This window comes from Zootoca vivipara, chromosome 10 (assembly GCF_965207765.1).
Source record: "Zootoca vivipara chromosome 10, rZooViv2.hap1.1, whole genome shotgun sequence".
Lineage (NCBI taxonomy): Eukaryota > Metazoa > Chordata > Lepidosauria > Squamata > Lacertidae > Zootoca > Zootoca vivipara.
In genome coordinates this window covers 25,150,357-25,163,206 of record NC_142593.1, presented here as the reverse complement: position 1 = coordinate 25,163,206, position 12,850 = coordinate 25,150,357, and the positions used below count along the sequence as shown (strand labels likewise).

At 38.3% G+C, this 12,850-nt stretch overlaps 1 protein-coding gene across 4 annotated transcripts in view; it reads right to left on the bottom strand.

Annotated features, from left to right (window-relative positions):
- The window catches only part of CHD1 (chromodomain helicase DNA binding protein 1), a 45,208-nt gene that overhangs the window by 22,087 nt on the left and 10,271 nt on the right, over window positions 1-12,850 (bottom strand). For all 4 annotated transcript variants that reach the window (XM_035099670.3, XM_035099671.3, XM_035099672.3 and 1 more), the window contains exons 3-12: window positions 9,700-9,901; window positions 8,266-8,373; window positions 7,715-7,782; window positions 6,593-6,742; window positions 5,040-5,299; window positions 4,382-4,607; window positions 3,456-3,556; window positions 2,997-3,175; window positions 2,424-2,551; window positions 1,347-1,563 (exon numbers count right to left, since the gene is read on the bottom strand). In XM_035099670.3, coding sequence (XP_034955561.3) covers window positions 1,347-1,563; window positions 2,424-2,551; window positions 2,997-3,175; window positions 3,456-3,556; window positions 4,382-4,607; window positions 5,040-5,299; window positions 6,593-6,742; window positions 7,715-7,782; window positions 8,266-8,373; window positions 9,700-9,901 — 1,639 coding nt within the window. The remainder of the gene's footprint in view (window positions 1-1,346; window positions 1,564-2,423; window positions 2,552-2,996; window positions 3,176-3,455; window positions 3,557-4,381; window positions 4,608-5,039; window positions 5,300-6,592; window positions 6,743-7,714; window positions 7,783-8,265; window positions 8,374-9,699; window positions 9,902-12,850) is intronic.

Sequence of the window (12,850 nt, the reverse complement as noted above, 5' to 3'; positions counted from 1 at the left end):
GAGTACTGCCTGAAGGCTCAATCATGATAGTGACAGACAGGAGAGGTTCTGTGGAACAGGATTGCTTTTGGCAAGGCTATAGTTACTACTGCTACCTGGCTAAATATATCTTTATATAAAGAGGGATAAAGAGTAACAGTTAATCATGTTCTTGCCTGAATGGTTTGTTCCTCAGAGTGGTCATCTCCCCCACCCCGCACCTGTTTTACTGTACAAATGAGGAACTGAAAGATGGAACTGTTATTCTGCAGTTCTTTTTTGTTTCCTAGCTTTCCTTCCTTCTCGCTCCCCCTCCCTTTTGTTCCAAAACACTTCTTTCTCTTTAGAGGGAGGAAAGCATCTCACCCCTGCAAATACAGTGGAAGCTCGGGTTGCTAACGTGACCCGTGCGGGAGGCACGTTCGCAACCCGCGTCTGTGCACGCGCTGGTCGCGATTCGGCGCTTCTGCCCATGCGTGTGCGCCAAAACCTGAAAAGACGCAACCTGAAGTAGCTGTAAGCCGAGGTATGACTGTAAATTACTTGGAGAATAACTTGTCAATCTGAATCCTGCATCATCAAAGAGAGACTGACTTCAAAGTAGCTCAAACTGTTGCCTTGTTCCCGAGAAAGAATTAAAGCTCCTCAGATACCGGAGTTAAATGTGCTTAATGCTTGATCAGTAGAACACTTTACTTCTTGATCAACTATGAGGAAGTTTATTTTAACTAGCAACAGCAAAAAAGCTGTCAGTGAATTTTATTAAGAACATTTGTAAATTAAAAGACTGTGTTAAAATATTGCTTAGTTCAAGGGTAACAAAGAAGATTACATCAAAATTATTGGAAGTATTATTTTCAGTTGCATTTGTAGTAAATTCAAAAGAACTGATAAGCATAATGTAAATTTCACATATAACATGCTAAGACCTATAGTTTCATGTTTTACAGTCCATTTCATTACTGAATAAAGCTATTATCTGTAAATTCTAATGAAAGTAATCAATTATTACATTTTAACTACTTGAGTTCAGTAAATTGAAGCTTGAATGAATACTGCTTCTTGGTTAGTTGGCCTCCCTCTGTCTTAGCAGACAATGGAAGAGTCTGTGCCATTTCCTAGATAACAGCAATGTACTTTGCAAAAATGAAAGGCTAATATTTCTCTGTTATTCAACCAAGTATCAAAATATTGAAGAATACACACTTTATTTTACTCACAAAAATATTAAATATTACCAAAATGAGTAACTCTTTAAAATAAATGTGAAATTTGGTTACTTTTAAATTTTCCAATACCATCTCTGTATAAGCACTAATTTCAGATCTACTAAGAATATGGTGACATTGTACTATTTGATCACTTACCACATTTCTGCTAGTAATATCCCCCAGATAAACTACAGCATTCATCTGGGGAGCCCATATCTCGATTTCTCTTTGCCAAGATGTCAAAGTGGAAAGTGGTACTACCAGCAAGAAAGGTCCATATAACTGGTGTTCATGAAACAAATAATTCAGAAAGGAGATAGTTTGTATCGTTTTGCCCAAGCCCATTTCATCTGCAAGAATGCAACTGTTGCTCCTGTAAAGTGAGGTATATAAAACATGGCAAATTTCAGAATGACAGTTGCAGGATTTCTCCCACAAGAGCAGATGTCACCATTTTGCAGTGGGTACAAGAGGAATCATTTTTTTGGGTGGGGGGGGGCAGTGGGAAAAAGACAACACTTCCCCAGGAAGGACTGGAGGGGGACATTTCAGAGCCTAGTAAAGACCCTGTTACCCCAAGGATTTTGAGAGGGGCTTCTGTTCCCTCCCACAAGGAATTTTGGGGATAAAGCCACTTTCCCCCAGGATAGCAAAATTTCATCACTGCATAGTGCGAAAGGGTGGCAAAAAAGGCCACCCTTTTCTCAGGAAAGTCTAGTGTATGGAAATATCCCCCTCAGCATATGTCACTGGTGGGGTTAGGTCATTGGCATGTGTACTATTGGACAACGGGTGCAGCAAAGCAATTCAGAAGCTCAGGTAGTCACTAACAGGACAGAAATGCTTTGTTAATGGAACAATCTGACCTAGGATCTGAGAACCTTCCCCCATTTTTCCCCATTCAACTTATAATTCAGGGTACACACAGAATCAACACACACCATTTAAACACAAATATTACACAATTAAAACTGAACCATGTCAGTTGAAGTCCTATCTTCAGATTTTAGCTAGCTTACGGTTTTTGATGATCATGCTTTTTTTTTTTTAAGTCTGCATGGAAATAAGAATGGGATAAAAAATAACTATTTTTGTACAAGCCATTAAACATAACTACCACATGCACACAGATATGCCAATGTGTATGACTGTGTTCCTGTTAAGCTTGTAAAATAAAATAAAAATACGCGTGTGTATTTATCATATAATTGTAACATTTTATTATGCACTTACTTGCACCAAGAGTGAGCTAACCAGTTCAGTCCATTTAACTGATAATCTCTTAGCTCTAAACCTTCATGCCCTCCAATGTAAGATGGTTGTTTCTTGAGGGCCACAAACCTTGGCCTCTGCTTTAAAACCTGGCAAAAGAAAGGTGGTGAGAATATCACTTCTTCCAATTCAAATATAGAAAATTAAAACAATCGTTATACAAGTGAAAAACTGAATTACTACAGCCAAGGACTAACTTCCACCCCGAGCATCATGCTTAAAAAATAGTTCTTAAATAGTTGAAACCATTAAATCCTATACTACTTTTTGTTGGATTAGATTTCACATACAGCAGATGAAGTGATAAAGCTATGCCTAGCATCATTCAGTCAAATGCTCCTCTATACAAAATAATTCAGTGACACAGAAAATAAGACATTGGGAAGAATGTTAGGCTTAATCCCTTATTCCTAACCAATAGTATTCTATGCAGGTTTCTTCTTTTTGAATTGAGCTACCATTTGCAAAATGCTTGACACTGGATACCACTTCAACTGAAGGAGACATTGTTAAAAGAAACACTAATGTACCCACCTTACAGTCCTTAAAAGGAGTTGTCTTGGATTGATTTCTGCTAAAATACTCGTCAATGCGTGACTGGAATTTTTTTGCAATGAGAGCACCATCTTCCCAGCTGCATTCTGAGTAAGGGAGACCCTGCCATTTACAATAATAGTCTGGATAACCTGCTGCTGACTTCTGATTTGAATGAGCTGTGGAAAATATATGTTTAAAATGAAAGTTAACACTGCAGTTTCTTATTCAGATGACACATAATTATGCTCAAATAAGGCACTATGCTGAACAACTCATGAATAGATGACTAACTTATGGATATAGCTGTAGGAAAACTAACATGTACATTGGAAGTCTTTAAAATAGTTTATAAAATATGATGAGATACAACTTCTTTCCAACTACATGAACACTGAAAAACACAAATGCATGCATTATCCCAGTATATTATTTTCAGTTTCAAAATCTGCCACTTACCAATTATTCTTTCTACTATTTGATACTGTTTGTGCAAATCATCTGTGAGTTCTTGCTGGCAGTTATAATATTCCACATCTTCTGGAGAAGCATTTTTTAACCTGAAATTACACAGCGTATTCATTATAGCCCTGTGGATGTATAGTTTATTCTTCTTCAAACTTTCAACAGAAGTACAGGAAGACTGATTAGAAACTTTTCTTGTGGGGGCGGGGGGAAGAGATGAAAGGTAAGTAAATTGGAAATCTATAAATAAAGTTAGAAAGCACAACATGGAGGCAACATTCTATTATTCTCCCCTCTTTTTATCTTTGCAACAGTCCCACAACATAAATGAGGTTCAGTTGATATAAGTACATAAGTGGAATCCATATTTTCATTAATTCTTTCTTACCTAATGTAGCACCTCCATCCTACCAAAAGGATATCGGTCCTTCTGGAACAGTATGGAATATGGCAGGGACAGACTACATGGAGTGGTCTCCAAGTGCTGTGGACTACAGCTCCCATCACCGCTGCTAGCATGGCCCAGGATATGAGCTGTAGCCCAAAAGCAGCTGGAGGGCACCACACTGGTTATCCCTGTAATATGGCTTAAAGGGCTGCAATTGAGAAGAGGGACTGGTGAAAATTGGGTACCTCACATTGTTGTAGTGGAAGCGTTTCTGCTGGCTCAAAGCCACAACTGGATATAGCACACAGTAACTATTAAGAATCCCGCATAATGCTGAACCTTAAATCTGCAGATCAACAGTACTATGGTACTTTGAATTTTTTTAAAAAAAAACATTATGAATGAATTACATCTGCCTTATTCAGCATTCTGCCAATTATGTTCACGCATGAATAAAGACTTGTGCCAAATGAACACTTCAGTAATATACAATACGTGCTTGTATTATACTTTTACGATAAACAATACTTGCCACCGTTTTGTTTCTTGATCCTTTTTCTTATAGTTGTCCAGTTTCTTCATTCCTTTAACGTTCTGCTGTTTCAGGGTTTCTTCAGTTTCCCAAGTGTTATGGATGTGAGACCAACCTTTCCATTTAATCAAGTACTGCACGTCACCAGGTTCTGTTGCTTTATCAAATCCTGCATTTGGATCTCCATCAGCTTCAACTGCATAGATAGTGGTTGTAGCACCAGTTGCTGAAGAAGAGCATGACAACAGCATCAACTGCAATACTAAATGGCTTTAGATAGAACAGCAAACATTGTTAGATTGGTTTTAGATGACAGAAGCATCTGTAATCACTCCATGAAGTTGTACTAGAATGCTGGTACATCGCTGTGCTATTTAAAAGTTCAATACAAACTATATTAATGCCAGAAGTATATGTTGAAACCAACATATACAGCAAAACTACAGCAAATAAAGAGAAAAAAGGACAATACTGAAACAGCATATATAATCAAAATATTTTGTAATACATACAAAAAAACTAAGTTTGATTAACAAGGTTGTTAAAATATCAGTTACTATATCATATACAACATGTATTTCTCACATATTTCATCCAACAGAAATAATTTGAAACATTCATCCACTTGAGAAATTTTACAAATATAAATCAGTATTACCTCCTTTTCGTCCAATGCGGCTATCCATAAATTTTTCAATTGTCTCAAATTCATCTTCTTCAGGTTGTGGGACATCTTCTCCACAGACTTCCAGCAGATCATCTGAATCTGTCTTTGCTTCTTCAGCTTCTTTGTAACTAACATTTACTGTTGCCTGGCGGCGAGATCCTCTTTTATCATAATCGTCATCGTCGTCATCTGATGAGTCAAGCTGCCTTTTCTTCTGCCCCCCACTTTTCTTTCCACTTTTTTGCTTTATTCTTAAACATTTGAAGAACAATAAAAGAAAAACAGACTTTCATAACACTCATCAGTAAAATCCCTAGAATAAATGGCAGGCAAAGATGCTCAAAGCCCTGCAGGTTGTGCTGGAGCACCAATTTTTTATTAACTTCCTGTAGTAAATCTCTGAATCTGCAAACTGTCAGATTTCTAAAGCCTTTGTCACCACATTCTAACCAGTTGACTTCGCCACAGCCCAGCGCTTTCTGTACTCTGGTCGTTGCCTCTGCAGTCAATCAAAAGGAATAAAATATAATATTGACAGGACCCAGGAAAGCATTTGAACACTGTGAAATAGAGAATTAGCTTATATGTGCCTTCTCCTTCTGTCTCATCTGAAAATGATCCAGACACAGGGTGATATCTCTATAAAAGAGAAAGCAAGTTCTTTAGAAGAAAAACTAAGCTGACGGCTGAACTACGGGTAGGAAGCATCTCCCATTAGTATCTTTTAAGGATGCACCTTGTTTTTAGTGTTTTAAGTCGTTTTTAATTGTTTTTAATTTAATAAATTGTTTTTAAAAGTTGTTTTAAATTGTTTGTTTGTAGCACTGTAACCTACCTTGGGACTTTAGGATGAACAGTGGATAATAAACCACCACCTTAATTCATTACCCTAATCATCATAATTTGGTCTCTTGAATGTTACTATTGATGTAGCAATTTCCCTCTACAGTGATATAATTATTTCTGGCTAAGAAATGGGAACTGCACAACAAAGAACCTTAAGGCGATGAACCCAACACAAAACCCTCCAGAAACTGAAGGTCACAAACAGGAAAAGATGTTATGCCAGGGGTGGAGAGACACCAGGAGACATAGGAATGTTGGAGAAGGAATAAGGAACTACGACACAACTGGCTGGTGCTATGGTGCCTGGGATATGAAGTCAAGCCATAAGGCACAATTGATCTCTCATGCAGCCTCCCATTTTTCTTAACTATCTTCAATAAAGAAGGAAGACGGGAAGCTGTAAAATCGACTCCACTTGTCCTTGGAGCACAAAACTTGCAAGACAGAAAATCAGCCCAAGCTTTGGCCTAAAGCAGTCTAAATTAGATAGAAGATCATTCTGCTATGGAGGCAAGAAAAATAGTAAATATATGGAGATGCCCCCTCAGCCAAAAGAAAACTTTTTCTTCTTCTGCATCCTAGTGTACAAAAACAAGCTTATCTACTTACTGGACTCCTAGATGTCAACATGTAGGGAGGATATTTATATTTATCCAAACAAGGGGGACACTTTACAATCTAAAATATTTTTCACATACCTGCTTGGAGGCTTCCTGCTCTTGACTTTGTTTTTTGGCTCATAGTCAGATTCGCTCTCTTCACAACTGCTTTTATCTCTGCTTTCTTCCAAATCAGAATCTGAAGCAGTTCCAGAGACAGACCCTGACCCAGACATTTGCCAGTCTTCACTACATAAATTAAAATTACAAAAAAACACATTTATGTACCTAAATATAGATCAACAGAAGTTAGAATCATCTTATAAAATCAATTTTTTTCAGTATAAAATTTTTAGGGGAGTGAGTTACTATCCTGACATTTTTTAAAACAGCAATGTTGAACAATAGTGAAATTAGCAGAAAAATATATATAGATGGAAGGGGTTATGGGAAAAGGGTTAAAACTTTAACTTTACATGACTGAAATCAACAGTTAATGATTTACAGGAATTTGTGGGATATTTAAGTATGTAGTTATTTGCCACTTTGTTTAAAAATTCTATCTCTACAGCTTTTCACACAATTTAAGAACTATCTGGGATGATTCCAGATTCATTAAAATGAAATGCTAACTATAGATTTTCCACATTAATGACTTTTTCTCACTGCCATCAATACTCAAACCTTCATATATTAAATAAACGAAGTAGTATGTAAATTCTAGGGAAAGCTTTTAAATGAAGCAAATCTCAGTGAAGCAAGGGGCACAGAACTGTCCTGACCTAGTAACATGCTTTGGAGGCATTATATCAGTATATATAAAACAGTGTGATGTCAGAGACCAGATCTGCCTCAGTGAGAGAATGATGGGGTGATAGAAAGCAAACATTTTGGTTGGCCAACTGCACAGAAAACATTCACCAGATTACACTTAAGGGGCTTTGACCTCTTGAAAAGAAATATGTTCTGGTCAATTAAACTCCTAATACTGTTGCAGTTGTATCTTTCTAAAATGAGAATGTTTCCATGCAAAGCTCTTAAATATGCAAATCCTGACGTGTCACTATATGGATAGCCATAAAAGTATACAGATAAGCAAGTAGTTTACTCACTGGATACTAAGCAACCTCTGAGATAAAATAACATTGATAACATCATGTGCTCTACTTATCAGATAAATTTATAACACTACATCAAGCTATGTAATATTTAATTTCCTACTCTTTATGTTTCTTCCTCTTGATTTCACTGGATGAGTCATCGGCAGAATCTTCACTACTTGATGAATCCTACACAGAAAAACAAAATATAAGGTCCATAAGGATGTAAACAAACCATCATTCTCCTAACACTGCTATACCATTTCAACACCGAAGTTGCAGGTAATTTTGCAGGTAAGATGAGGAAGGATGGTACTGTACATTAAGTTTGGATGGCAAGGGACATTTGAAAAGTTGATCCTCAGTCCAGCTACTGATTGCCTCATTAAAGCTGCTTGTCAAATTAGCCCCTGAATTGGTCCTCCAGCCCTTTTGAACTCGACACCTTTTTTCTTTTACAAGAGAATTAGAATACATATATTATAATCTTGTTAATACTGAAAGCAAGAAGAAAGGTAACAGTTGGCATCTACAGTGGTATACAGGACAATGATTTGAAGGGTAACTTTACTTAACGAATGCTTTGACTCTGTTTTCTCTTTTAAGATACGGGCATTGCCTAGTAAAAATCTGTGTTTACATTTATATTTAAAATACTAGCTATCTATTCACCTCTTCTGAGCCACTGTTTGAGGATGCTGCTTTTGACTGCTGCTGCTGCTGTTTCCTGAGCATTGCTGATCTCTGTACAGCCAGAATACTTGGGTTTGATTTCCAAAACTAAAGCAGAATTCAAATAAAAACATTATGTAGTCATATAAAACACAAGCAATAAAATACATTCTTCAGTAAAGTCCCAAACTTTACAAGAAACAGGCAGATCCTAAATACAAGAAAAGTTATCTTAATCACTGTTCAGAAGCCTTACCTTAAGAAACAAATGAACACAATTGAAATATATCTACATTTCTTTCACTGACAACATAGAAATAATAAATTAATTCCAAACTACAACATCATCAACTGGCACTTTTAAATAGTCCTTTTAAGCACTGTCTCACCAGGCATGCTATATTGGAGGGTCTATTGTGAACTTGATTCCATTGTTTGGTTGCAGGCACATCTAATATGGCCTGCTCATCTGGGACGGGGAGGCATCATTTGTTGCACAGAATGGCCACAGCTGTTCCATGGAGACCCTCTGAGACAGCTTGGGGGGGGTGTGGCCACCTGGTCCCGCTCACCTTCGACTGCAGCAGATCTTCCAGGTGAAGGACAGGCATCTCCTTCTGGGCCTATCAGGGGCAGAGGCTTGTGGACTGCACCTAGCCCACCTCTAGTTTATATAAGGGGGAGGCCAGGTGCAAGCCACCCTCTTCGCAGATTTTGAATGGCTCAGGTGAAACACCACAGCATGACACACCAAATTCAAACCACTCCAACTAAAATATGCCATGCTGAATTTGTGCATGTTTTAAGGTGGGGTGGCATGGGGACTTGATTCAACAACTGAAACAGTTAAAGTTATATTGATATGCTAAGGATATCATGTCATCGTCAAAACCGCATCTAAAAGGTTATAATACTGTTGCCTTTTGTGTGGCAAAAAATAGACACGATTCTTTAATATATTATTTTGTAAGTTCCTTCTAAACTTAAAAGAGACTTTTACTTAAGGGTTGCCAGAAACATCCAACGTATTCACTGCTGCATGAAATGAGTTCCATATGTGGTACTTCTCTTTCCTCTTGAATTCTTGCACCCACCAGACCTGCTCTGGAGGGTGTTCCAATCCTCTAGAGCAGATTTTGAGGGTGCATGGGAGAGGAGGGTGAAGTTGTGCAAGCGCAACTCTGTTACACAAATGGAATGGCACTAGTGGATACAACACACATTGCTAAATAACCCAGGCAGTGTTAATGTCAACACTGGGCATTTCTTAGAAATGTGAAAGTTTGGCACTGCTGCCATCTGATATTTTTATCAGCATTTCCAATGTTTCATATTACTAAAGTATTTTCTAATTTACACTATGTATGCAGATGCTCATTTAATACAACAACCATTTAAATAGAGTTTCCCATATGTGGAGAGAGTCCACCTTACCTCAGCTCCATCAACCTTTGGAGGTTTAGCCTGGACTTTCTTTTCCTTAGATGTATCAGACTCAGATTCTGATTGACTGCCAGACTCTGAACCAGAGTCTGAATCGCTGCTTCCCGATTGGCTGCTACTTCCATTGCTACTGCTTCCAGAACTTGAACCAGATCCAGAACCTGATGCTGAACCAGAATCATCATCTGACTGGCTGCAATTTTAAGTTAAAAGTAAATATTATAAGAAGGTTGAAGAACAGATCCAGGTGTGCAGTCCTCATTTAAAAGCCCCTTAGTGTTAGCCTTAGATAGTAAATGTTGTTGCTTCAACAGTATGCCCAGCTGATTATCAGTCTTTGCAGCAATGCCTGCATCTGGAAGTTGGAGTTCTCCAAATAAATCTCTCAAAAGGAGTGTCAATGAATTAAGGACCCTGGAATAAGCTTCTTCTTTTTTTTGGAACACACATACTTAGAACATAGGATAAAGTACAGAATGGAATGACCTCAGACATCTAGTTGCTAGGTAACTGAACACTGCATGCTGGACAAGGGAATGTTGATGTTTCCCCATCCAGATAACAATTGCTCAAATGTTAATAACACCCTATCAAGACCTTGCCACGTGCTTTAGAGCTATGGACATGCAGTTGCATGCTTTTGCTTACATTTGCACACAAGCAGCTTCCGACAGACAGACAGACAAAAATGTGTTTTAAACTTCAGACTCATATATTTAGAATGTAGTTTTTCTAATGGCTTGTGTTGTGGAGCTTGGCAACCAATAGTTGATATATTTCAAACAGAGAGATACACACAGATCTCTGACTGGTTTGAGGCTCTGTAGTAAGGATTCACTAGCCAGGGGAGGGCTTTCCCCCAACCCTATCTCCCCAAAACAAGCCAATTGATAAAAATGCTGCCACCACCCTTTGCAAATAACTGCTGCCTGCCCAAACAGAGGGAAAAGGGATAAGTCCCTCTGCTTTTCCAGCTGCACATCCTGTGTTCACTTTCCGTGAGCACAACTAAATTCCAAAACAGTAGGAGTGAGCAGTCTGGAGCACTTTAGACTTAGCTTTGCCTCGTGGAAGTTCCCGAAAAATCCACAGACTAGAAATAATCTTTTTCAGGTTTATTTAAATAAAACCACATATCATATCAGAATTACATAGTTCCCAATTACAGGTTACAGGTAAACAAAATAAAAACATTGTAAAATATACTGACTAAACTCGAGAAAGTACTCACAAACAGAACAGAATTTACTAACACCTTGGCTCCCTCTCCCGAAGGTAGGAATCAGGCAAGAGTCTTAGGCAAGTTCCTCCAAGAAGTGACTAAAAGCCTCTGCTTAGAGCAGGGCTAAGAGCAATCTCCATTACAAAGAACGGGACTTTTTATCCTTCTCAGACCCACAGGGAAAGTTTGAATTAATCAATTAACATACTTGTTTAATTAGGGACTAGCCAATAGCCGATTGATAGACATCCATCTTATAGCTTGACAGGACAAAAGCCAGATGTATATGATTTACCCATATCAAAGAAATAACTAAGGCACTCCCTTCTCCTATTCCCCGACACCTCCCCATGTAGCTGGCAAAGGTTAGACGCCCTTTCACAGCTAAGCCTTATCCTGCAATCAACCCATAATTGAAAGTTACCCCCTCTTTCTTGTTATCTCACACAGAAGGCAATTAGCACGGAAAGGCACTTCACACAAGGCTCTTAAAGAAGACCAGAACACATTCCAGAAAAAGGTCGGCATAGCCCATTTCCCAAAATGCCGCGCTTTCTCAGTTCCAGAATGCATTCTACCATGAACCCCAGTTTCTGGTTATTCCCAGAGTCCTCTATTTCACTAAAGGCTGACATTAAGGAAATGGAGCCTGTTATTGCTTGCAAAGTGAGAGCTCTTATGACCTACAAGTGTGTACCCTGTGAGAAGATGCACTAAGACAGGCAGGGAGTGATGCCCAGTGGATTGCCAGACAATGTGCCAATGACTACTGTCAGAGCATTCAACTTGCTGCTGTCAGTGGTAACACTTGCAAAATGTACACAGGCATGAAGAAAGCCTTGTACAAACCATCAGGAAAACTGCACCACTGAAAACCTAGTTGGGAGAGATCATCACAAGCTGCAACAAGTAGATGAAGCAATGAGCAGAGTACCATCAAGAACTGTACTCATGAGAAAACATGGTCACTGACACAGCAGTTGACAGTGTCCACACTTTGCCCGTCTTGAAAGAGCTGGATGTTCCTCCCTTGGCGAGCAGAACGCCATAAACTCCCAGGAATGCAGTAAATTTGAAAGAGAAATAACAAACCTAGTACCCCACTCTTGCTCAGCATCATTAATCAATTTTCTGAATTGGTCCTGTTTCCATTTATACTATTTTTAATGGGAAAATAGCACTGCAGAAAGGTCTCCATCAATAATTATTAGTGGCAATAGCTATTGGTCCTATGGCTCTGAATACCTGTTGGTGGAGAACATTAAAGGGTGAAGGCCATTGTTGTCAAGGGACATCTAGTATGCCACTGCGGAAAATCGGATGGTGGCCTATTTTCAGCAGGGGCTCTCTTTACGTTATTATAAATGTTATCACACCTACATATCCAATTGAAATGAGGTGTCCTCCAAATTGTTGTTTGAATAAAGTAGAATCGTGCACACACTCTCTCTATTTATAATCACCACAGCTTGCATTAGTAATGTTTATAGGTATCAGATGGTCTGCAGAGTACTTGACATAAGACAATTCCATTTATGATTTCCAAATACTAAATTGATTAACATTGAGTCTTGGAAACAATGATTTTCTTCAGGTCAAGGAGGGGGCTATTCTACTGATAAGCTCCCTAGGTCCATCAATGCAAAGGCTTTATTTTGTGTATTTTTTAAGCTTTCACATCTGCAGCAAAATAATCTCTTCATTACTATTTGCATATCAACTTCTATTATTTCAATATGTTATTTCTAACTAGATGGATGTGATTTCCCTACTAAAACTTGATGTTAGTAATATACAATTTCTGTATTGGCTAGGATCCATTATTATTAATCTGTTCCCAACTTAGCTAAGGTGTTGATTTAATCAATTTGACCATACTATACAAGTGCCTCCAGATTGAAATATCATTTCCCCCTCCCC